This window comes from Eubalaena glacialis, chromosome 4 (assembly GCF_028564815.1).
Source record: "Eubalaena glacialis isolate mEubGla1 chromosome 4, mEubGla1.1.hap2.+ XY, whole genome shotgun sequence".
In the NCBI taxonomy this organism is placed as follows: domain Eukaryota; kingdom Metazoa; phylum Chordata; class Mammalia; order Artiodactyla; family Balaenidae; genus Eubalaena; species Eubalaena glacialis.
This window is the reverse complement of record NC_083719.1, coordinates 120,619,105-120,642,045: the sequence shown is the minus strand read 5'-3', so window position 1 is coordinate 120,642,045 and position 22,941 is coordinate 120,619,105. Positions and strand designations below refer to the sequence as shown.

General features: G+C 44.7%; 1 protein-coding gene across 6 annotated transcripts in view; it reads right to left on the bottom strand.

The window, feature by feature from the left end:
* ARHGAP26 (Rho GTPase activating protein 26) overlaps window positions 1-22,941 on the bottom strand; it is a 496,856-nt gene that overhangs the window by 6,572 nt on the left and 467,343 nt on the right. For 2 of the 6 annotated variants that reach the window (XM_061189774.1, XM_061189775.1), the window contains exons 21-22: window positions 13,541-13,816; window positions 7,660-7,751 (exon numbers count right to left, since the gene is read on the bottom strand). In XM_061189774.1, coding sequence (XP_061045757.1) covers window positions 7,660-7,751; window positions 13,541-13,816 — 368 coding nt within the window. Of the gene's footprint in view, window positions 1-6,996; window positions 7,266-7,659; window positions 7,752-13,540; window positions 13,817-22,941 lie in introns of those variants that run through there. The other 4 variants (XM_061189777.1, XM_061189778.1, XM_061189779.1 and 1 more) reach the window with 3 other exon arrangements.

Below are 22,941 nucleotides of genomic sequence, written 5' to 3'. Positions count from 1 at the left end.
CTAAAAATTATATACAATCCAGTTGAGTCTGCAAAGCAGCCAACAGCAGGAAGGAAGAGAGAAGGAATCCTGGACTTGGAGAGGAGGGTTGTTCATGTTTTCTGAACTGGGAATATACAAATCACTCTTGGGCGAGGCAGGACATTTGTTCTTACTGTTTTAGGAAAACTCCAATCCTCTGAGACTGTTTGGAGAGAATGAATTTTCCTCTATTCCCTTCCTAGGCCAATTAAGTGACTTCCTGAGCTTGTTTTAGAAAAGCATTTCCGCCCCCAACACTACTATAAAACTCTAGTTTCAGTTTGTAGGGAAATAAGAAAGAAGAGAGACCAAAGGAAGTAAATACAGAAGCAACAGAAGGACACACACTGAGGCTCACAGAAGATCAATGTCAGCCTTGGCTAGATCTTGAAGGCTTCTTTAGGAAAAGACAAGGTCAAACATCTATGAGGTGGCCTCCAACATGTTTGCCTGATTTCATATCTCTAGGTTTCAGGAATAAACCCAAGTAGCGAGGGTACTTTGGATTCATGACACCACACAAGGAGGAGTCTGGGGGAGAAGTGCCATGGAAGAAAGAACACAACACAACTTAAAAGCAACCTGGTCTCTCCAATGACCAAGATCTTCCAGCCCACTGCTAAAATGCTAGCACCCAAACACCCCTGCCTTCTGCCCATCCATCCAGCTGATACTGCCAAGATCACTTCAGTTTCTTCAACCTATCAAGTGATAATAAAACTCTCCCCCCCTCAGTGGGTTCTTGTGAGGGTTCAGGAACCAATATGGAGAAAGCACAGTAAATGCTCAGTACAGGTGAGTCAGTAGGAGACCCTGTGTCATTTGATCGGTCATTCAGAATGGTCAGCAGGACTCTCCTGGTAAAAACCAAGTAAGGACCTGGTCTCAACAACCACCTAAACTTGGGGAAATCTCAAATGTTCAGAACCAAAACCAAACAAATCAAACTCACTCCCCAAAACAAAAGACCTAGAAAGAAGAAACCAACCAAACACACAAAATGAAAAACAAAAAAAAAGACAAACCCTCCGCCCCCATTTGACAGCAAAGCTCCTAGTTGAGCTGTTGTTCTACCGGATGCACCGAGTCCATCTCTTTCAGACCTTCTCCCTTCCTGGCCAGCTGTTCAAACACAGCTCAGGTGCAGAGGTGGTAACGTCTGCAAACATTAGAAATGGAATTTGCAGAATAAGGGGAGAATCAGAGGGGACAAAGGAGGTCCTCCAAACTAGAGAACAAGAGATATGTCATGGGGGACGGCAGGGGACAGTGCAGCCTTTGGGTCAGATTGCTGACTCAGAGAAGTCAGCAAGTCAGGCTTTAGTAAGGGATGGTACCAGACCAGGTGCAACAGAACCACCTGGATGCTTATTAAAACTGCAGATTCCTAGGCCCCAGCACACATCAGTTACAGCAGAATCTCTAGGAGTGGGGCTCAGGGATCTGCATTTTAACTCATTCACAGAAAGTTAAGTTATAACTCTTCTGTGCCAAAATGCCTCTGTAATGAGGGTGATAATAAGAATTAACTAATGGAGGACAGAGGCAGCCCCAGATGCCTCTGGCTTTCTGTTGTCTTTTGTTTCCCTTCCTCACACTTGAAGGCTTAGCTGAAGCCCTACCTCCTCCATAAATATCATCATGGAACGCCATCTACCTTCTCCCTCCCTTCCCCTGGCTCCCGGAATGCTCATAGGTCCTTTTAATGCTGTTCAAATGTGTTAACTTTGTTTCCCTAACTAGTTTTTTAGTCCATTTAATTTTGTATTCTATCACTCAACATTCTTCACTGACTCCCCTCTGGTGAATTATAATGATAGAAGCGAACACGCTACAAATGGTGCCTGGGAAACAGCCATGGACTCAGAGAGTTAAATATTTACTGACTCATTTGGACTTAAGGATCCTAGCTTGTACTATTATTATCCCTATTTTACAGATGAGAAAATTAAGGCTCAGAGAGGTAAATTAATTTATTCAGGGTCCCAACGGTAGAGCCAGAATTTGAATCCAGCTTGTTTGATCCCAGAGACCAAGCCCTTTTCCACTACATGATGCCTCTATCCAACCAGAGAGTGTGATCCTTGAGGATAAGAATGGTGATGCTCATGGTGAGCACATACTAAGCAGTGGGCCCTTTGCTAAGTGCTTCCTCTGCATCACCTCTTTCCATCTTCAGAAGGACTATGGAGTTGGTTCTATTTTCCTCAGCTTACTGATCAGAAACTGAGGCTCAGAGAAGTTAAGCATCTTGCCCCAAATTACACAGCTGGTAGATGATGGAGGTGGATCTGAACTCAGGACATCTGACCCTAGGGTCTGTGGTCTTAAGCACTACCACTTTGGCCTAGCCTAATGCTCTGGACATCGAGGATGCTCATAAGTACTTGCTGGGTTGAATCGCACCAATGTCCAACCTTCTGAATCGCACCAGTGTCCCATGTGCTATATAAACACACAAGGTGTTGCAGTGAGCTGCCTGGGCAGCTCTCCAGCCCAGCAGGCATATAATAAATATAAGCTGCTGCTGACACGGGCGTGCTTCCTGCCAACTACTCTCTCTCAGCTCAGTCCATATACACTCCACACACCCCTGCACAGGCACCTCATGCTCTCCCCGCTCGTTCGCTCACGGTGGACCAGGAGCAAGTGTGTGACTAAGATCTCTAGTGGCTGGCTGCCCCCCAGGGAAGCAGCAGTGGCTGGCACAGGTGCAGACCCCTGTGTAGTTGAATGCATGGATTCATTTAACAAACGTTCATTCAGCACCTACCACGAGCCACACACTGTGCTAGGTCCCTGCACATAGCATAGAACAAGCAGATGAGATTCTGCTCTTGGGGAGGGACCATCTATAGTAAGTAAGCATGTAATTGTAGGTAGTGATGAGGGGAGGGAAAGAGACTGGGATAGGGATGTGGGTGGGTGGCCAAGAGTTCGAAAAGCTAAAACCCAAATAATCCACAGGAGCCAGCCAGGCAGTGGGTAATGCAAGTGTAAAGGCCCCAAGATGGGGAGAAGCTTGTTGTGGTTTCAGAACAGTGGTGTGTAAGTCTTTCTTAAAAAGCCAGCTCGTCAATGTGTAACTACTCAACTCTGCCACTGTCTTGCTATAGATAATATGTAAACACAAAGGCGTGAGTGGCTGTGTTCCAATGAAGCTCTATTTACAAAAGCAGGCAGCGGGCTGGATTTCACTGGCAGGTCACAGTTTGCCAGCCCTATTCGAGAACATAAAGAAGGCCTGAGAGGCTGCTTTGTATCAAGGGAGGGTGAGAGGGGGCCAGACGGCAGGGGCGGGACCTGCAGGTCCTTGTCAGTAATTCTAAGAACAGGAGGCAAAATAACATGATGTGACTTCCATTTTTCAAAGATCAATCTGGCTGCTGTGTAGAGCCTGGGTTATGGGTTAAGAGTGGACGCAGCAAGACCAGTGAAGCAGCTGGTGGAAACGCCTGGGGGAGACATGGAGAGGCTGGGGAGGCTGAAAGACTCCACCGAGGAACTCTCTGTGAACCCCACTGCCTGAGATATCCTTTATCAGCAAAGGAAACCCAGGGCAGCCCTGCTTTGCACTCACACTGCACCCGGTACCCCAGCAATGAAGGATCCAGCCCATGTCAAATCTTGATAAAAGTATCCTAAGAACCCAATTTTAGTGAACGGCATGTGAATTTTCCAGGTATCACTAATCAGGTTGCTTCTAGATGACTAATGTTCCTGAGAACATGAGTTATTTTTCTTTCCAGTTACTGTGTGAGGTGCTCTTGGTGAAATGGCCAGTTTCCTAGTATATTGGCAAGGGCTGACACTGGAGTTATTTCTGAGTATTGCACAGCCATTGCCCACTGCACAAAGTCCAAGAGCTGACTGAGCAGCCTCTCCAGATTCACAGTGGGCCCCTGGAATCCAGAGGCTTGGAGATTAATCATTACGAACAACAGACTTTCCCCTCAAGGTGCTCCTCCCTCTTCCTCCTCCTCCTTTCTTCTTCTTCTTGATCCTGAAAAAGACAAGACACACACACACACACTCACTCACTCTAACTCTGTCATTAGGAAACTTTCTTCTGATTGGTCTGATGATTTAATCTGACAGCTACAGAGCATCCAACTTACATCGTCCTTACCTGGGATCTTCAGCAACAAATTACCAAGAGAGAGAACAAGGAAAAAGATCTCTCTAGCATGTGAATAGTGCTTTCCCCCTTTAATGCCCGATTATTCCTAAAGAGGCGAAGGGATGGGGAAAGTAGGGTCGAGATAGCATTTTCTACCATCCAACCAGTCTAAAATCTGAATCGACATTTTGTCAGATCCTTCCTCGACTGCAGCTCAGTCAACACTGTGAGGTGTTGTCTTTGGGGCTTAATTTGGCCTTTTTCTCTTCAGGGAATTGGAAAGGTCACTGACATTGCTAGTTAAAAAGAAACTAGTGTCAATGAACGCTGCCGTGGCCCCTGGAGACCACGGGAAGGCGGGGTAAGGCCTCTGACTCTCTCCTGCTCTCATCTGTCCTTGTAGGATTTATGACAATTACTGAGTGGAGGGGCGGGAGTAGTAACAGAACCTGCTGGGAAGGAAAGGACTTGACAGTTAAAAATCAAGTGTCTTTTAATTTCTTTTTTTGGTTAGCTAGTTAAACTACTTCAAAAAGGAGACTTAAAAACTGAAGAAGGTGGGAATGCCAAATGGTGCAACCCCTCTAGAAATCAGTTGGGCAGTTCCTCCAACAGTTAGACCTAGAGTTACCATATGACCCAGCAAGCCCATGCCTTGGTGTATCACCAAGAGAACGGAAAACCTATGTCCCCACAAAAACTTGTATGCATGTGTCTATAGCAGCATTACTTATAACAGCCAAAAAGTGGAAACAATCAATATGTCCATCAATCGATGAATGGGTAGACAAAATGTGGTATATCCATACAATGGAATATTACTCACCAATAAAAAGGAATGAGGTTCTGAGGCCTACTACAACATGGATGACATTGAATATAGTACAAAGCGAAATAAGTCAGTTACAAAGACCATGTACTGTATAATTCCACTCACATTAAACATCTAGAGCAGGCAAATTTACAGTGACAGAAAGTAGACTAGTGGTTGCCTAGGCGTCATGGAGTAGGGTTGGGGTAAATGGGGCATGACTGCTAAAGGGAACAGGGTTTCTTTGGGGGTGATGAAGATATTGTGGAATGAGATAGTGATGATGGTTGCACAACTTTAAATATACTAAAACCCACTGAACTGTACATTTTAAATGGGTAACTTGTATGGTATGTGGCTATCTCATTAAAGCTCTTTAAAAAATGGAAGAAGACTGCACTCAGGAAGAGGAGTCCCAAACAAGACACACACACACACACACACACACACACACACAGACCTTTTGAGAGCTTAAACCAACTCTTCCCCCGGGATCAGGGGTCCTTTGTGTTGTCAGAGTGAAGAGCTGATAGGAACACGGCAGCCCCTTGCCCATGGGAGTAGTGGACTGTGGTTTAGAGGACAGACCTTTCAGCTCTGGACTCACCTGTAGATGTAGGCATCTCTCAAATCTTGCTCACTGGTAGGCAGAAGCCCCTCCCCTGTCGACAGCATAGGACACAGAGCCTGTGCATGCACCCACTCTGATTCGTCTGCCATGCAAACTGTGTCATGTTATGGCTGGGCTGTGACTCCCCCCACATGGGCCTATTCAGGGGACACTCTCCAAGGACATGGCCTTAGACAGCCTTCAGTGGACCCACTCCTACAGGTGTGCCAGGACCTAAAAGCTCTAGCTGCTGACAGGAGAGGCAGTTGGGCTGGCTGTTTGTATGCTTTGATTTTTAAAGGATCCAAATGAAAGTTAATGGAACAAAGGTTTAAGGACAGTGCTTTGGAGGCTTTGAGAACCCTAAGTGAGGATGCAGGCCCAGAAGGCCACATGCAGTTGTGGGCTCATCCCCAGCCCTGCTGGCTCAGAAGATCAAGGTCTGCCGAGTGTGACCTGGGAATCCCCCAGGTGCTCTGTGACCTCTTTCCCATTCTGTCTACCCATGCCTGATTACTATCTCTGCCATGCTGAATGCAGGGGCTGGCCACACAGGAGGGCAGTCCCTTTGCATATGGATGCAGTCAAGGCTGTTCCCCAGGAGCCCATCTCTGCTCTGGCTGGGACCTCAGGGCCCTTACAAATAACCAGGACCCAGGGTGTCTAGGTGCAGTACCTACTGCCCAGCTGGGCTGTAGCAGCTAAAAAGGAAAAACTGTCATTGTGAACGATCAGAGCGTCAAGGTCTTTTTCTGAGATGGACGTAACGAAATGATGATCATCATCGTCACAATAACAACATACTGAAAGCTTAATATGTGTTGAGTACTATTTTAAACATGTGATGCACACTATCTCAATTTTCTCTCAAAACTGTCTGGTATCTTTCTATGACAGAGGAGAGGACTGAGGCACAGAGAGGTTAAGTCACTACTTGAGGTCACACAGAATCAAGTGGTCAAGCCAGGGCCTGCGCTACGGTGGCCTGAATCTAGAGTTCAGGCTCTCCGGTGCTACATGGGAGCCTTGGCTGCCCTGCATTTCTGGGTCTCAGGCGGGTGGTAGGAGGCATGGTCCCGACCTGGGTGGGACCGTGCAGCCGTGATGGGGAAGGAACACTGGGTAGTGAGCACTCACCCCTGCCACGGAACCCTGCCTCACCCCACCTGAGGTCAAGAAGGGAGGCCCAGAAAATGTCCAGTTCCTGAAACCAGACAGCTGGTTTTTGCTTCCTCCTTTGAGCAAAACAAACAGACCCTTTCACCCAGGGATCCAGAAGGATTAACCCCAAAGGAGAACTACATCTGGGGGAAATCTCAACTGTAACAGAAACTTGGGCCTTTCCCCAGAATCCTGATTTTTCTCGTAGGCAAATAATAAGTTATGACAAATTATAACAACAATTCCATCAATTTGCATTTTGAAAAATATTCCTTTTTTTTTTTTTTTTTTTTAGGGAGGAAAACAAACAAATGAAACAAGGAAATGGTGCATCAAGCAAGTCCCAGGCCCATGGGGCAAGTGCTCCGAATCCATTTTCCCATCAGGATGCCTGTGCAGGACAGCTGGTGCTTGGCAGGGCTGGTTTCACTGTGGGGTCATCTACCCGCTCCTGGCAGCTGGGGGAGGACGAGCAGGAACGCAGCGCAGCTTATCTGCCCGGAGCTCACCCAATGCCCCACCGTCTCAGAAACAGGCCTCTCCTGCCGTGGACAGTGAATCCCACTGAACCCAAGGATGGGCATAGACCCTGCGGCTTTAGCCTCCTCCCTGAGCTTCTGACCACTTGCAGGATCCCCGTTCTCCACTCCTTCGTCTCCTCCCTCCGTCCAGCCCCCATATGCTCAAAGCCTGTGCAGGTACCATCCCATTTAATGCCCACGACACCTCGATGACACTGGCTCTGTCACAGTGAGGAGGTGATTCCACTCGTCCTCTTTTGATAGTGGCTCCTAAAGCTCTGCCGCTGCTCTGTTATTTTGGGAAAAGACACCCCACCCCACCCCATGCTCCTTTTTAGTCTTACCTGTTCTGTTGAGATTTTCCTTAGGTAGAAAGGAACTTTGACAACTCCAGTGATTTATTTGAGAAACTCACCATTATCGAAGACCGTCCCTGCCGTGAATGAGAGCTCTGAGTCGTGTTCCGCTTTGCAGGCATATAAGGCTTTTGCCTTCCGGAACGGTGTGCTGGGGGAAAGCAGTTTATTTAGCATTTTTAAAAAACCCTCTGAAAGATATTTAATCTCTCTTCCTCCCCCTTCCCTGCAAGCCACCGAGCCTCCTCTCACGGGAAGAGCCTGACAAGGCAGTCAGATGGCAAAACACGAGGTGGAAAAGTTGCAAAGGTCACCAGAGCAGAAACGAGAAATATGCAGAGAACAGCCATAAGCCTGGAAAAATCACACTTCTCGTGGGCTCACCTTGTGTCAAGTTTAAACCTGACTTGTAAGAGTTGAACAGTGGGAGGGCAGGCTGGACCCCATTTCTGGAGCAGGACTAGCTAGGGGGGACGGTGGAGGCAGGAAAGAACCCCTAACTTGCTCTGGAGAACACTCACAGCAGACCCTGCTGAAAGTGGCCAATGCTCAGTGAGTCAAAAGGAGAAATTGTAGCAAAGCCAGGTTTCAGCTCCGGGCCCCGGGCTGACGTTAGCTCTCCCACATGTTACTTATTTCTCATTGGGCTGGTGGAGCAGGATTCCAGAGCTGCAACTCCCGGACCCCCAGGGTAGGGCAGGGAGCAGACAAGGTGTGGGTGTGAGCAGTTACACACGTGTGTGTATGAGCATACGTGTGCACTTGTGTGGGGAGGAAGAAGGGAGAGGGGGCATGATGCAATTTTTTTGTGCCTTTCTCATCCCAGGAGTGCTGACAGCCACTCTCACTGCGAATCAGAATCACTTTAAAAAACGCAGATGTCTGGGTTCTACCCTGACTTGCAGATATCAGTATTTTTATAAAGCTCTCCAAGTGATTCTCGTGAGCAACCAGGGCTGAGAACCATCCTTCCAGAGCAGGGGTTGGCAAACTTCTGTAAAGGGCCAGACAGTAAACATTTTAGGCTTCATGGGCCGTATGGTCTCTGTTGCATTTACTCAACTCTGCATTGTAGCACGAAAGCAGCCACAGGCAACATGTAAATGAATAAGTGTGGCTGCGTTCCATCAAAACTTTACTTACAAAACACAGGGGCCAGGCTGGATTTGACCTAATGGCCGCAGATTGCTAACCCACATTCTAGAGTGCAAGTCGCAAGTACTGGTAAATCAATTTTTGCTTTGACATCCAACCAGTCCCAAATGAGCTATGGACTTCTCAAGGGTCACAAGAAAAAATGACATTTAGCAGTCAAAAGTTGGCTCTTTATTTGCTGAAAGCAATCTCTCTCTTCCTCAAAGCCAGCATATTTAGGGGCTCTAGGGCAGAGTAACAAAAGAGCAAGTAGGTCCTCTGGGTTAGACAATTATTCAAGGGATATATATTATTTGCTTTATCTTTATTTGGCTAATGGAGAGCCTCAAGGACCCAGGGATGCTAAACCTTCATGGCGCATTTATTTCTAGTGGCTGAATGAGTTTTAGCTGAGGCATGGTTGGTCTCAGGTAAATCCAGACAGGATCAGAAGGGGCAGGGCACTTTGGATCCTTATGGAACTGTTGCTCTTGGAGTCACCAAGTCCAGCTTCCCTCTGGGAAAGAGGAGCCATGGATGTCTGGAAACCTATACCAGGGCCAGAAATCTAAAACTTTTAGTCTTGGTTCCATGAAAATTGAAGGAAAGATGACTTAAAGGGTCTGTTGTACAGATAAATGGTTATCCAGAATTTGTTGCCAGGGTGCAGTTTACTGGTGTCCTCTCTGGTCTTCTAGTAGCCAGGAAATGATAACTGGGTGGGAGAAAACTGGGAAAGTGGGAGAACGGGAAGTGGGTTCGCTGGTAGTGAAGGGAAAAAGAGCCTTTAGAACGTGACAGCTCCAACTAGAAACCAGCTCTCCCTGTGTAATTATCATTAATGTCACAATCAAGTTCAGGACAAGGGGCACATTCTGTGATCTAAGTAAACCAAGTCTGTGTGTTGGCCAGCAAGGGCCAAACAGCCAATGCGCTGCTAAAATTTTGTTTTTGTTTTTGTTTTTGGAGGGAGTAGGGAACAGAGAGGAGGAGTCATCTGGCTGTGAAACGTGTTAAAACAGCCAAAACTCCGTACGGACAGGCAAGTGGAGCCTGTGATGACATGGAAGGTGGAAGGAGAATCCAGTAGCCATGAGCCAGGGTCATTGTCCCTTGAGGATGGGGAGAGAGCACAGGGGCCAGGGACAGGGAGATAAAAGGTGAGGTGAAAATCATCTGAGGCAAGGCTCCTCTGGCTGGATTTTCACAGAGGTTACTTATTAACCTCCTCAAATAAAGGGAATGGGACAAAACAGGGACAAGCCAGGGAAACCAACTGGGGTATCTGGCAGGAAGTAAGCAGAGGGAATGGCTCAAGTGCCCAAGATAATCATTCAAGAGGAGTAATTTTCCACTAATATCCGGTTTTAGGAATTTAATAATGATAACATTCAATGAAACAGTACATTAAAAATGAAAACAAAGGTCAGGAAAGAGCTTTTCTTTTTTTTTTCTTGCTTTTCTCTCAAATTAAGAGGTGACAGACGGTCTACAAGAAGGTCTTTTCCTCTGAGACTTCCTCCTGCCCCCTTGGGATGTGCACAAGAATGGGAGGGATGATAGAGGGGTGCTTTTAAAAGGAGCTATTCCTGTTCCCTAGGACTACGGTTGCCAAATAAGATACAAGGCATCTAGTTAAATCTGAACTTCAGATCAATGAGGAATAGTATTTTAGTATGAGTATGTCCCAAATATTGCATGGGATATACTTACACTTAAAAAAAATCATTTGTTGTTTACAATTCAAATGTAACTGGGTATTCTGTATTTTCATTTTATTTGCTAAATCTGGCAGCCCTACTCAGGGGAAAGTCTTCTCTTTGTAAAAGTTTGTCAGCCCGAGTCCTGTGTCCCATGCCATACTCTCTCCCTATCAAAAGCCCTGAGCGGTTTGTGTTAGGTAGGGTTTCTACCAAAACAGATCCTGCTGGCACAGAGGTTTTGTTTGTAGGCTTTGGCTCTGATTAAGAAATAAAAAAAATCCCCCCTAAGCATCTTCGGTTCTTGGGCTCCCTAGCTCCCTATTCTCTGCAAAGCATCTCCACACTGCACACAGAGAGCCTGAGGTGCCTGTGACTCTTCTGTGACACCGCCCTTCAGACCTCAGCAGGGCCTTCAAGGGCATGAACAAGCTTGGAACCTTCTGCTTGTTCATTGTTAATTTTCACCTGTGAGCGTGGCACAGGGCCAGGAAAAGCACTCAGAGGAGTTTCCCTCAATTGCCCTTGCAAACCCTGCAAAATGACAACCCACTCTGCACTGTACAGGGAGTTGGGCTCAGCTAGACTGGCAGGATGCAATGGCTTGATCATTTAGGCATAATTTCCAGGAGCCCCTGTGTGAATCCAAGCTATGAGTTCGGGGCTGGGAGCTTTTCTAGGGGTACAAGTGAAAGGAAAGGGAACCGCTCCTCCAGTCCCCTTTCTCTGCTGTGCTGTGAAAGGCATCTCCATTCCTGAGCTTGAACTAACAAGCACTAACAATGCTTTGGAGAGGGGAGACCAAGCCACTTCCAGAGGAGATGTTATATAGAAGTTCATGGGCCCATTAATTAGGTCTAATTAAGTTTTTATTTTTAAAAGCTCTGCCCAGGGAAGGAAATCTGAAGGTTCATGTTCTGGAAGTGGATTTGGGGGAACGGTTCGTTGGACCTGAATAATGGGTGTATGCCCCCACCTCTTGGCTGCACACTGCAACAGCAATTAGGGGATTTTTGCCCTCTCTGTTGGCTAGCTCCCCAGCTGTGTCCCCATCCGTGCTCAGCTTGGCACACATGGTCAGCTCAGTGATAGCCAACTGCAAGCCCTATTCTGCCTTGCCTATTTCAAAAAGGCAGCTTCCTACAGGGTTGTGGAACTGCATCATCCAAATGGTGCCATTATACTGATGGCCAGAGTGAACAGTACTGTGTAACCATGAACCCAAACACATGGGGTGAGCAGATTCTATTGCCACTGTCCACTGCCAATCTGGAAATGTCAATACTCTGGGAAAGGAGTAGCTAAAGAAGTAAAACCTGGAAATATCCTGGAAGATGGGAGCGGGGAGGTGGAGATACTGGAGAGGCAACAGGGCCCCAAAGCTTAGAGATATAAAAAAAAGTGAATACCGTCAAAGCAGAGTACACTTCAGTTTTTTAGCTGAATGATTCTACTGTCCTGAGTCCCCCAACCCATTCTGTCCAAGGGCCAATATTCTGAAGATTTTACTTCCTTTTGAACAAATTGAAGGGGCCACATTTTGGCTCTGGTTCAGGTCTCATGGGGCAATCAATGATCTGACCAGAACAACCCAAACCATATCTGGTGTCCTAGAAAGTTAACATCTCCCAAAGTGCCCAGAATATACCTAAGAAATAATTAGGAAATAACTTGAGTGTCAGAAAAAGTATACTCTGAATTTTTACCTTACTCCCAGGGTAAGGATAAAAGAATATAGTGACAAGCTATCTTTTCCATCTTCAAGGGAAAAGCTAGACAGAAAACCTAGAGGAGCAGGCCAGGCTCTGGGGCCGGGAAACATGAAAACTTAAATATGGGGCCACCCATGTGTTTGGAGGAAAGAGTGCTGGTTGAGGGCAAGAAGTCCTGAATTCTGAATTGTATCTCATGAGTCAGTGACCATGCACAAGTCACTTCTCTGTGCCTTAGTTTTCTTTCTCTGTAATAGGGTTCAGGCCATTTCTTCTCATTCTCACATGAAGATAGAATGAAATGATAGATATGGAAGTGCCTGGAGGAGAATTAAGTTTATATATATATATATATATACACACACACACACACACACATATACATACACACACACATATCTACATATGTGTGTGTGTGTGTGTGTATATATATATATATATGTATGTATATGTATGTATAAATAGCATGGGGTTTCTTTTTTTTAAAGTGAGACTCAGCTTTATAAATTATTTAAGCCCCTATGCTGGGCCCACCCCTTAGGAAAAAAACAGCTATGAGAAAAGATGGATGAAAAAATACTGCCAAGGCCCAAAATACGTATGATGCTTCAATTGGGCTCTGCGTTTTGGTTGTCTGAAAGCAGAGATTAAGTTTGAGAGACACACATGCTCAGGACCTACATAGCAGAGGGATTCTTTTTCCTGGATTTAAACAGCTTCTTTTCTCCAAAAAACTCAAATGTGAAGAATTAAGTGTCATCAAAGCAGGGAAAAACTATAGCTTGGCCCCTGGGGGGAGGAACTAGGTCAACCCTCAGAATGAGGTGTCGCCTGTTCCCGTGAGAGCTAAGGGTTCACGACACGTGGAGACAGATGCAGTCTGGGAGCACCGAGCGTTCCTGGGGACTACAGGGGAGGTGAGGAGGCAGCCATGAACAATTTAAAGAGAAACTGCTTCATATCCCAAGCCTTTATTCTGTGTTATATTCATCTCTCTCCCAACTGGTCTGGGTCTCATCAACTAGGTGTCAGTACACAAGGCTGAAAGCCCAACCCCACAAATAAATGTTGCCTGATGCTAACTGATAAAAATGAGGGAAGAAAAGGCCGGTACATGTCTCAGCACTGCTCCCTTTGATATTATCTTATGCCAAAGCACAGAGAGCCCCATGGTTCAGAGAGTGATCCAAACAGGAGCCCATTCAAGAGGCATTCTCTCCCCAAACTCTACGCATCACGGAAAAATTCAGTAACCAGAGGAAGGGCTCAGAAGGGTGTGGAAAATGCCATGCTGGTTCATGCAAATAGTCCCTCCCAGCTTTGGTCTCTGAGGCTGGAATCCCTGATCAGCTTTGGATAAGCAGGAACGGATTGGTCATCATCCATGACTTTACCTGGAGTCTTCATGAACTGCTTCTTCTGGCCTGTCAAAAAGCAAGTGCAGGTTTGGATGGCAGGGAACAAAGTTGACGAGGAGGCTGAACACTGCATGAAGAGAGGACCAAGCCAATGAGAGAACAACAGCAGCAACAGAAAAGCAAACAAACCCTGCAACAGACCTGATGGGGGATGAGTCGCTGGACGTGGATGAGGTGGGCATAGGGCTGGATGGCGCCGAAAACATGGGCCAAGATGGCGAGAGGGGTGAAGTTGGGCTTGGATTCGGGGGGCTGCAAGACATAACCACCAGAAAACTCGTCAGCACACAGGGAAACCACAATGGGAGCACAGGAGGTTCAGGGGAGGCCAAATGACAGGGAGCTGGAGAGACTGGAGGAGCACTGAAACTGTCCTCAGTGACAAGTCACATCTCTCCAGACCAAACTCCGTGTCTTCCAAGTAATGCCTGCTCTGGAACTCCTCGGAGTGTTAACATGTCTCTTCGCCCTGCAGAACAACTGCTTTCTAGGTGGTAGGAGCTTCCTCAATTGTGTTCATTGTGCCTTTGGCCATGGGTGAAAAATGCCCTGAACCCATGTCCATGGGTTCCCACACCCACATCCTATCACCGACCTCCATCTGGGGCAGGGCTAGCCCATAACCAGCCTTCAGCTTCCACTGTGTGAGTGTTTTTAAAGTCGTGTCTCAGCAAAAATGACCATTCTTCTGGGCCACACAGGCCATTCCGCCAGAAAACAATTTCCTGTTTACATTTTTAACGAAAGGGGCCGTGTGCCATTGGAGACCCGGAGAAGGATTGCATTAGAAAAGTGATAGCGGATGGAGGACAGGGCTGGACACGCACCTCCCAGGAGAGGGCACACAGCTATGGGCAGGGCATAGTTGTCCCTCTGAGGTTTGCTTTCCAGGCTTATTCTTTCTTTTTTTCATGGATTTTGGGCATTCTGACGCTCAAAGAAAAAGTCCCAGATGGAAGGCAATGAAAAAATGAGGAACTGAAAGCTTAGATTTGTCATTTTGTTCTTTGATGGGTGGCTGATCAAAAGTTTGGAGAGGAAAGGTTGAAATTACTCACTAAAATATGGTTTGTGGATTTTAACTAGTCACGCTAGCCCTTTGACTTATTTCCACAAATTACACAAATAAACATCTTAGTAACTCTGTAAAATTGCATTAAGTCACAGATAGTGCAAACAAACACCAATGACTGAGAAAACAACTCGGAAACCACCCAGCCACAACACCACCTGCAGCCCTGAGCCCCAGCCGGTGGCTGGATTATGTGGCCCAAGCACTGTACAGAGGTGAAAATGACAGCAATCCAATTCCAGGGGAACAGACTTTCTAAACATACTGGGATTTAGCAAGAACACATAAATGTCCTACTGAATGACACATCTTCAATTCAGATGAGAGACTCAATAATGGCCTTAATTATCTACAGCTATAACATAAATTCCTACGGAAATATACAGTAAAAACCCATTGTGTGAGTTCATCAGATAACCTCGGACTAATTGAATGAAACATTTATTAAATGTCACTATATGCATTATATTTCTAGAATATACATTTCATGAGCAGGGATTTTTGTTCGTTTTGTTTACTGCTGTATCTCCAATGCCTAAAATAGTGCCCAGTAGGATTTCAATAAATACTGAGTAAATTAATGAATCTCATTTAACCCAGCCATCTAGCCAAGAGGCATTATTATAATTCCCATTTCACAGATGTGGGAACTTGGGCCAATTTGAGGCTTGCTTGAAGATATCCAGGCTGTAAGTGTCAGGGCCGAGGTTCAGACCCCAATCCCCTGGCTCCAAGCCCAGGGCTGTTGCCGCCACAGTGTACCACCTCTGGGGTAGCAGGACTTGCTCTGATCCTCTAGGCTGTACCAAGCTTCTTTACAGACCCAGCCATAGCACTAGAAACCTTAACCACTGATTTATGAGTTTCCTTTAGATGCCTACCACATTTGCAAGGGAAAACGGGAATGCAGCAACAGACAGGCCCAGCAAGACTCAACACATTGTAAATTCCAACAAAATCCCCAATTCTGCCTCCAGTCTTGTGTGTGGTAGATTCATATAGCAGATGGAATTCATATAACAGAAGAGACAGAATTCAAAGAGTATGGCTTTTTTTCTCTTCTTCTCAATTATTCCAGCAATGACTACTTATTGAACACATTGTGTGATCAAGACAGTAAGTGGAATACAACTTAGCATTTACCAAGGTCCCTGACTTGAAGAGCTTACAGTGTATTTGACAAGATGGGACAGATTAAAAAACAACTGTAATATAAGACAGTAAGTAAGCTTCATCAGCTAAGGGATCAGTTACCCTATGATTAGTTTAATACCTGCTCCCACACTTGATTCTGTCTTGGGTCCTGGAAGGAAGTGCTGCCTTCTTTCTACTGGGCAGTCAGTCCTCGGTTAATCCGTAACTGCAGCTGGTAAGAAGGGGCTCGCTTTCTCAGTCCCCTCTCCACAACTGCCTCCCCTAGATAGTGACCCAGTGGGCAAGGCCTGGCTATTCCAACTGCAGCCCAGCCTGGGAACCCAAGTTCTGACCAGGGACAATTTGGAGGTTTATGAGAGCAGCCCAGGCGCAGAGGCCTGAACTAATCTGTTCCTTTGGTCAGTGGCCAACACAGGACAATTAAAAAGTCCTTAAGACTTTTTTGAGTTTTCTTTTTAGTGGCTTTTATAAGTAGGAAACACCTCCAGCTTCCTACCTCAAGTGTACCAAGAATCATGCCTTTGGCTAAAGGCATAGTTGGAAACATATTCTATGAACACAATGTGGGTTCTGAATGTTTTTTCACATCCCTGGATATCTAAGTGGTTCTTGGCCACTTAGTACATGGCTGAAATTATCTGGGGGTGCGGTTGGAATGCAGGACATTCATAACGATTATAAGAAGTTACTCTTCAATCTCCATGTCCATTGCCACAGTATTAACTGTGATTTTTAAGAACTAATAGAATTTCATTTGTTTGCTTGTGTTTTGGTCATAGCAATAACATTTATTTGTTATAAAATAACCACAATCTAAAACTTATTACCACTATGTTTCAGTGTAACAGTAAAATGCATACTCCACAGTACTTCTATGATTTTTTAAACTACTGATTGGAATTATACTCTTTGTTAATTTGTGTTCCAGAGGCACATCAACAAAACTCAACGTTGACAATACTACTGAACACTGTTATACACCACAATGACTGATGCCTGTAGCAACAGAATGACTGTAAACATATAAATGTTCCTCAAAGAAACAGAGAGCACATTATATATCAGTTTTGATGCAACTTAGAGAACACACAGTTGGGATGACGATAATGGCCCAAGACTATTTGTATAATCTTATACTCTGACCACAGAAGTGTCTGGCTATAGGTTACTTAAAGTGACAACAGCACTCCTAAAAAAATCCAAGACAAAACAAACTAAAAATGGCCAGCTTTGGTATTGGCTCTGAAACCTCCAATATCGAATTCTCAAACTCTCTTCCCATTAATGAGGACAAAGATAACAAATGATTGGTGTTAGGACAGGAGAAAATAATTTTATAACTACAATCTTAGCAGATGATCCCCGAAGGCCTCTCTACAACCTCAGAGTCCAGCTGAATGCCCTAGCACATTTTTCACCCTAAATATTCCTGGGGTCCTGCCAGGCCCCCCACATCAAGGCCCAACTATAGCGACAGCAGCTTAAACTTTAAGGAACATTTGCTGGTCTGGTTTGGATTCAGTGGAAGGCTTGCATTGGCTTTAGTTTGCCAGTCCACGGTGTCCTCAAAAGGAGTCACACAGCCCCAGTCAGTCGCTTTGACATTCACTGGACAGGGAAGAAATAATGGTTTAGGAAGATAAGGCTCAAAGGCCTGGCAGCATGCTGGGATGTGGCTGAGCGTTCAAGTACAGTGTGTGGCAATATCGTCAGCTTGACACCCTTCTGTGGTGACTCACTTGACTGATGGGGCATCTGGTGTACCAGCCAGGGCATGACTACCAGGCTGTGGACAGGGCTGTCCCAGCAGGCTCCCAATCTGATCACAGATGTGGCAGACCCTCTCATGGCTCCACACCATGGGAGTGAAAAACCTGAGCTGGTATAAGATAAGCAGTCAGCAGACCATTAATCAGAAAACTGATCTTCTTTAATTCTGATATGCAAAATTACAGATGGCTGTGTAGGAAACTGGAAAATATCACAAGAAAAGCAGTAAAATCATACATAATTTATACTACTGATAATCACTGTTAACAGCTTGCCAAATTTCTTCACTTGTCTTGGGTGGGGTGGTGTTGCAGATAATACTACATACATAGTAGCGTATTTTTTTCACTTAAGTATTTTCTGATGTCATTAAGTAGCCTTTGATATATTTTAAAAATCATAAAACTCTTTTCCCACTAATGAGGCTAAAAATAACAAACAACTGACATTAGTTCAGAGAAAATCATTTTTAAAGTACAATCTTGGCAGATGACCCCCTGAAGACCTCTCTACAAACCCCAGAGTATTCTCAGACCTACAGGATATTCTACTGTATGGTATACCCTGATTTATGTACCCCTTCTCTTATTGTGTACATTCAGATTATCCCTCTTCGGCCATAGTACTGCAACTCACATTCTTGTACAGGATCACTGCCTGTGTCTCCAATTGTTTCCTTAGCATAAATTCCTGGAAGTCAAATTAGTGGGTCAAAGGCTAGGAGCCTTTTTTAAGGGTCCTGACACATCCTAGCAAATAGCCTTGCAGAAAGGTTCGACTGAATTGTACTCCCACCAACAGCTTATGGGCGCTGCCCCTTCCCTCTCACCACGGCCCCACCAGCACAGAGAATGAGCAATTAAAAAATCAGATGGACTTTTTTTCCCCAGTCCACAAAGGTCACCTTGGACTCTTCTCTTTCCTAGCATTTCCAATGGCAAAAACAAATACAACTCCTCTCCCGTGTTGTTTCCATCTGCAAGCAATGTTTAATTTTCTAAAGGGCATTCTGCCAAGAAGGTAGTGTGGGGAAGGAGACAGGCAGATGGATAGAGAGACAGACAACCGCAGCCTGGGGGGTGCTGAACCCCTGGCCATGTGGCGTGGCTGATCCAAGAGAAACGGGGAGTGGTGGGTGGTTGGCTTAGTCTAGGACTCTCCAAGACAGGGCTAGGTAGGAGGGATGAGGTACACATGGGGAGCCAGAGAGTGTCTCGCCAGCTGCGTACTGTGGAGAGGTCACAAAACTGGCATCGACATCTCTCTGCCAGGCAGTGGTCTGAGACCTACAGGCTGGGTTCCCGGTCATGGATCTCAGGCCTGACCTGAATGCTCACTCCCTCAGTCCCCTTTCCCCATTAGGCCTAGAATGGGGATGGTGCTATTATGTTCAAGGGGGACTGCCTGTATTTTTCTTCTTTCCCCCTATAATGAGAGAGGATAGAAAATTCCATGAAAACCTGTAAAGTCCCATCTTATCTAGTCCTGAATTAGTGACTTCTTCTTCCTTGGAAAATAACCCTTTATGTCCTAAGTTAAAGTGCCATAAAAAGAGAGGGAAAATCAAACTCCAGTTGGGAAAACAGGGTCAAAAGGACTACTGGTAAGCTGGATAGTGGTGAATCAGAGTAAATGACACAGAAACCAATTTCCACTTGTTGAAAATTTGAACATATTCTTTACGTGTCTGCTGAAGCTTTTACAACACAGAAATCCTATCTATGTCCTGAATTTTCAGTCTGTGCTTCACGACTTTACAAGAGGAAAAGTCCACATGCCCCCGCGTTGCACTGCTCTGTATTCTTTTCTGACTCTTACAAGTATGCACAGTATTTACAGATTCTTTCCCCACATCTAATATAATTTAATACACATTTTTATTCAGACAATAACAGAGTCCTGATTCTTATTTTAATGAGACTAGCTGGTGAAATCCCCTTAAGGCGTTAGCAATTATATGCAATTGCTTTTAAAATAGTTTTTAAATAACTTGCTCTTAAAATAGCTTGACAAGTCTACAGGGCAGTGGTTCTGTTTTTCCAGCTTTTAAAAAAATTTCTGAAGTTTAAGTTCCAAATAAGTTTCAAACTCAGATGGAGTATGTTGGAAAAGGCATATAATTCTGCAATTAAATAAAATCCAAAATCTTAGAATAGAGAATCTGTTATCCTTAAGGTTCCTCCGAGTCAATAATTTGAACCCTCTCATGCAGAATAACAAAGAAATACAAGGTAGAGGGAACAACTCTGGATTGGAAGTAAAGACGCCTGGACAATGGTCTCAGTTCAACTGCTCTCTGCAGGGGAAAAACCCTCAAGGGAGAGAAAGGACCAGCAGGGTAAATGGAACAGATGTCTCTATTGTGCTCTGCGCTGCACAGTACTAATCGAGGGGAGTCTTCTTTCCTCTTAATTAAACCTGAGGATAGCCCCTCAATCTTTTTCAAAATCACATTTCAGCTACACCAGAACTGGTTCTTAAAATAAAATGTATTTACTTTCTTTCAACTAAATAACCTCACAATTTATGAAGTTATTTTTAAGGAAACGCGGAAGCGTTTTGGGAGCACTTTGAAGGGTCTATAAGGTGACATTTGCTATTTCAAAAGATTGGAATGGTTGCTGAGAAATCCCAGCATCTCCTTACTATACCGAGTGCAGTACAACTGTCATTCTCTATATAATGAAGATATCGCAAAAACAAGTGTATTCACTGTAACTTAAACAGAAAAGCAATAGTGCCACTAGATTCAATCCTCTACTATCCTGAGGCATAACTTAGGTTTGCTCTAAAGCCACCATTCTAATGCTGGCTGTGTTTAAACTACTCTTTTTTTTTTTTTTAATAGTAGATTCTTTTTTTTTTTTTTTTTTAATTAATTTGTTTATTTATTTATTTATGGCTGTGTTGGGTCTTCATTTCTGTGCGAGGGCTTTCTCTAGTTGTGGCAAGTGGGAGCCACTCTTCATCGCGGCGCACGGGCCTCTCACCATCGCGGCCTCTCTTGTTGCGGAGCACAGGCTCCAGACGCGCAGGCTCAGTAATTGTGACTCACGGGCTTAGTTGCTCCGCGGCATGTGGGATCTCCCCAGACCAGGGCTCGAACCCGTGTCCCCTGCATTAGCAGGCAGATTCTCAACCACTGCGCCACCAGGGAAGCCCTAAACTATTCTTAAAATCTACAAGCAAGAAACTGTAACTGCCTCAGGGGATTGAGAATGGGGACTGGGTACATGGGCACAGACTGGACATTCACTTTATATTTTACATTTGTTTATACTGTTTGAGTTTTTAAATCATGAGCCTATATTATTTTATAATAATAGTGTTTCCACTCTTCTATAAATGGCGCTAAGATAACTGGATATCTATATGGAAAAAGTGATACAACCTCTACCTCATATCATACCTAACAAATGATTTCCTGGTGGATTACAGATCTAATTGCCAAAGGCACACAATAAATGAGGGAATGCCTCTGAGAACTTGGGGTTGGGATTTATCCAACAGGGCATAAAAAGCACTAAGCATAAAGGAGAATACTGATATACGCGACTACATTAAAATAAGAAACTTTATGTATCAAAAGACAACCTTAAAAGAGAGTAAAAAGACAGCCTACAACATATAAATACATAAGGGCACATACAAGACTATACAAAGAACTCCTACTGATCAGTAAGAAAAAGGTAGACAACCAAGTGGGAAATGGGCAAGAAACTTGAGCAGGGACTTAGAAGAGAAAATGCAGAAGAAGGGGGCTCACCCTTTCTGTAATGCAGGAAGCGTAGATTAAAACCACAGTGAGATGATCCCGTTCACCTACCAGAACGACTAAGATAGCTAATATCAAAATGCTGAAAATACCAAGTGTTTACAAAACATGGAACAACTGGAATTCTTATACTTTGCTGGAGGAGGGGTGTAAACTCGTCCACCCACTCTGGAAAACAGTTTGGCATTATCTAGCGAAAATGAAGTTGTCATTCTCCATGACCCTGCAGTTCATTCCCAGATGTATACCCTAAAGCAGGGGTCCCCAACCCGAGACTGCACGCGGCCTGTTAGGAACCGGGCCGCACAGCAGGGGGTGAGTGGCAGACGAGTGAGAGTGAAGCTTCATCTCCCGCTCCCCATTGCTCCCCGTTGCTCACATTACCACCTGAACCATCCCCCTGCCCCCACCCCCCAGTCCGTGGAAAAACTGTCTTCCCTAAAACTGGTCCCTGGTGCCAAAAAGGTTGGGGACCACTGCCCTAGAGCACACTGTGTATATATGAGAAGACATATATGAGAATGTGTAGAGCAATTTATCTGTAAAAACAAAAACTGGAAACAAGCTAGAAGTTGAGCAAAAGTAGAATGGAGAAATAATTTTAGTATATTAATGCAATTATGCATTCTGCTACAATGAAAATAAATAAATGAACTACAGCTACACGAACGACTTTTAAAACTGTTGAGCAAAAGAAGCCAGACTCAAAATAATAAAGCAAACTATTACATTTTAGGGATGCCCCAAGTCAATCATTATTTGCAGATTCTGCAGTCGTGAATTCACCTATTTGTTAAATTTATTTGTAAGTCCAGAATCAATACTCAAGGTGCTTTCATAGTCATTTGTGGACACACACGGAGCGATGAAAAACTTAAGTCACCCTGAGTCACCCAACATGCACACTCCCAGCTGAAGTCAAGCAAAGGGATGCTCTGCCTTCTGTTCCAGCTCTGTAGTGTCCCTATGTGCAAGAAGGCTGTGACATGCCTTACAAAGAAAACATGTGCTTATTAGTAAGTTTCATTCAGGCATGACCTATAGCGCTGTTCGTCCTGAGTTTAATGTTAATGAATCAATAGTAATATTAAATAAGGTGTCTTTAAATAGAAACCCACGTAAAACAAGGTTATGTACTGATGGGTTGACAAAAAAAGTTGTAACCAGAGGCTTGTAGGAACCTAACCCTGTATTTCCTGTAGGAGCAATGGTATGATATTCACTAATTCAGTGTCTGTGGTTACTTCATGGACTGTTACTATTGTAAATAACAAGAATCTGTATTGAAGAGCTAAAAATATAAATAAAAACAAGGAATTGATTACTGTAAACATCAGATTAGTGGTTACCCCTGTGGGGAAGGAAAGGACTGTGATAGGGGAGGAGAAAGTGAGAGATGTGGGTGCTTCTGGGGTCCTGGCAAGGTTGTATTTTTGACCTGGGGGGCAGTTGCTAAACAGTAATTTGTGAAGTTGTATAATACATCTCACGTACTTTTCTATATAATAAAAAATACGTGCAAACCTACCTTAAAACACTTAGGGACAGTAAGTATATCAGTGTATTAACAGCATTCTCTGGGTGATGAGAGTAAATGTAATCTTT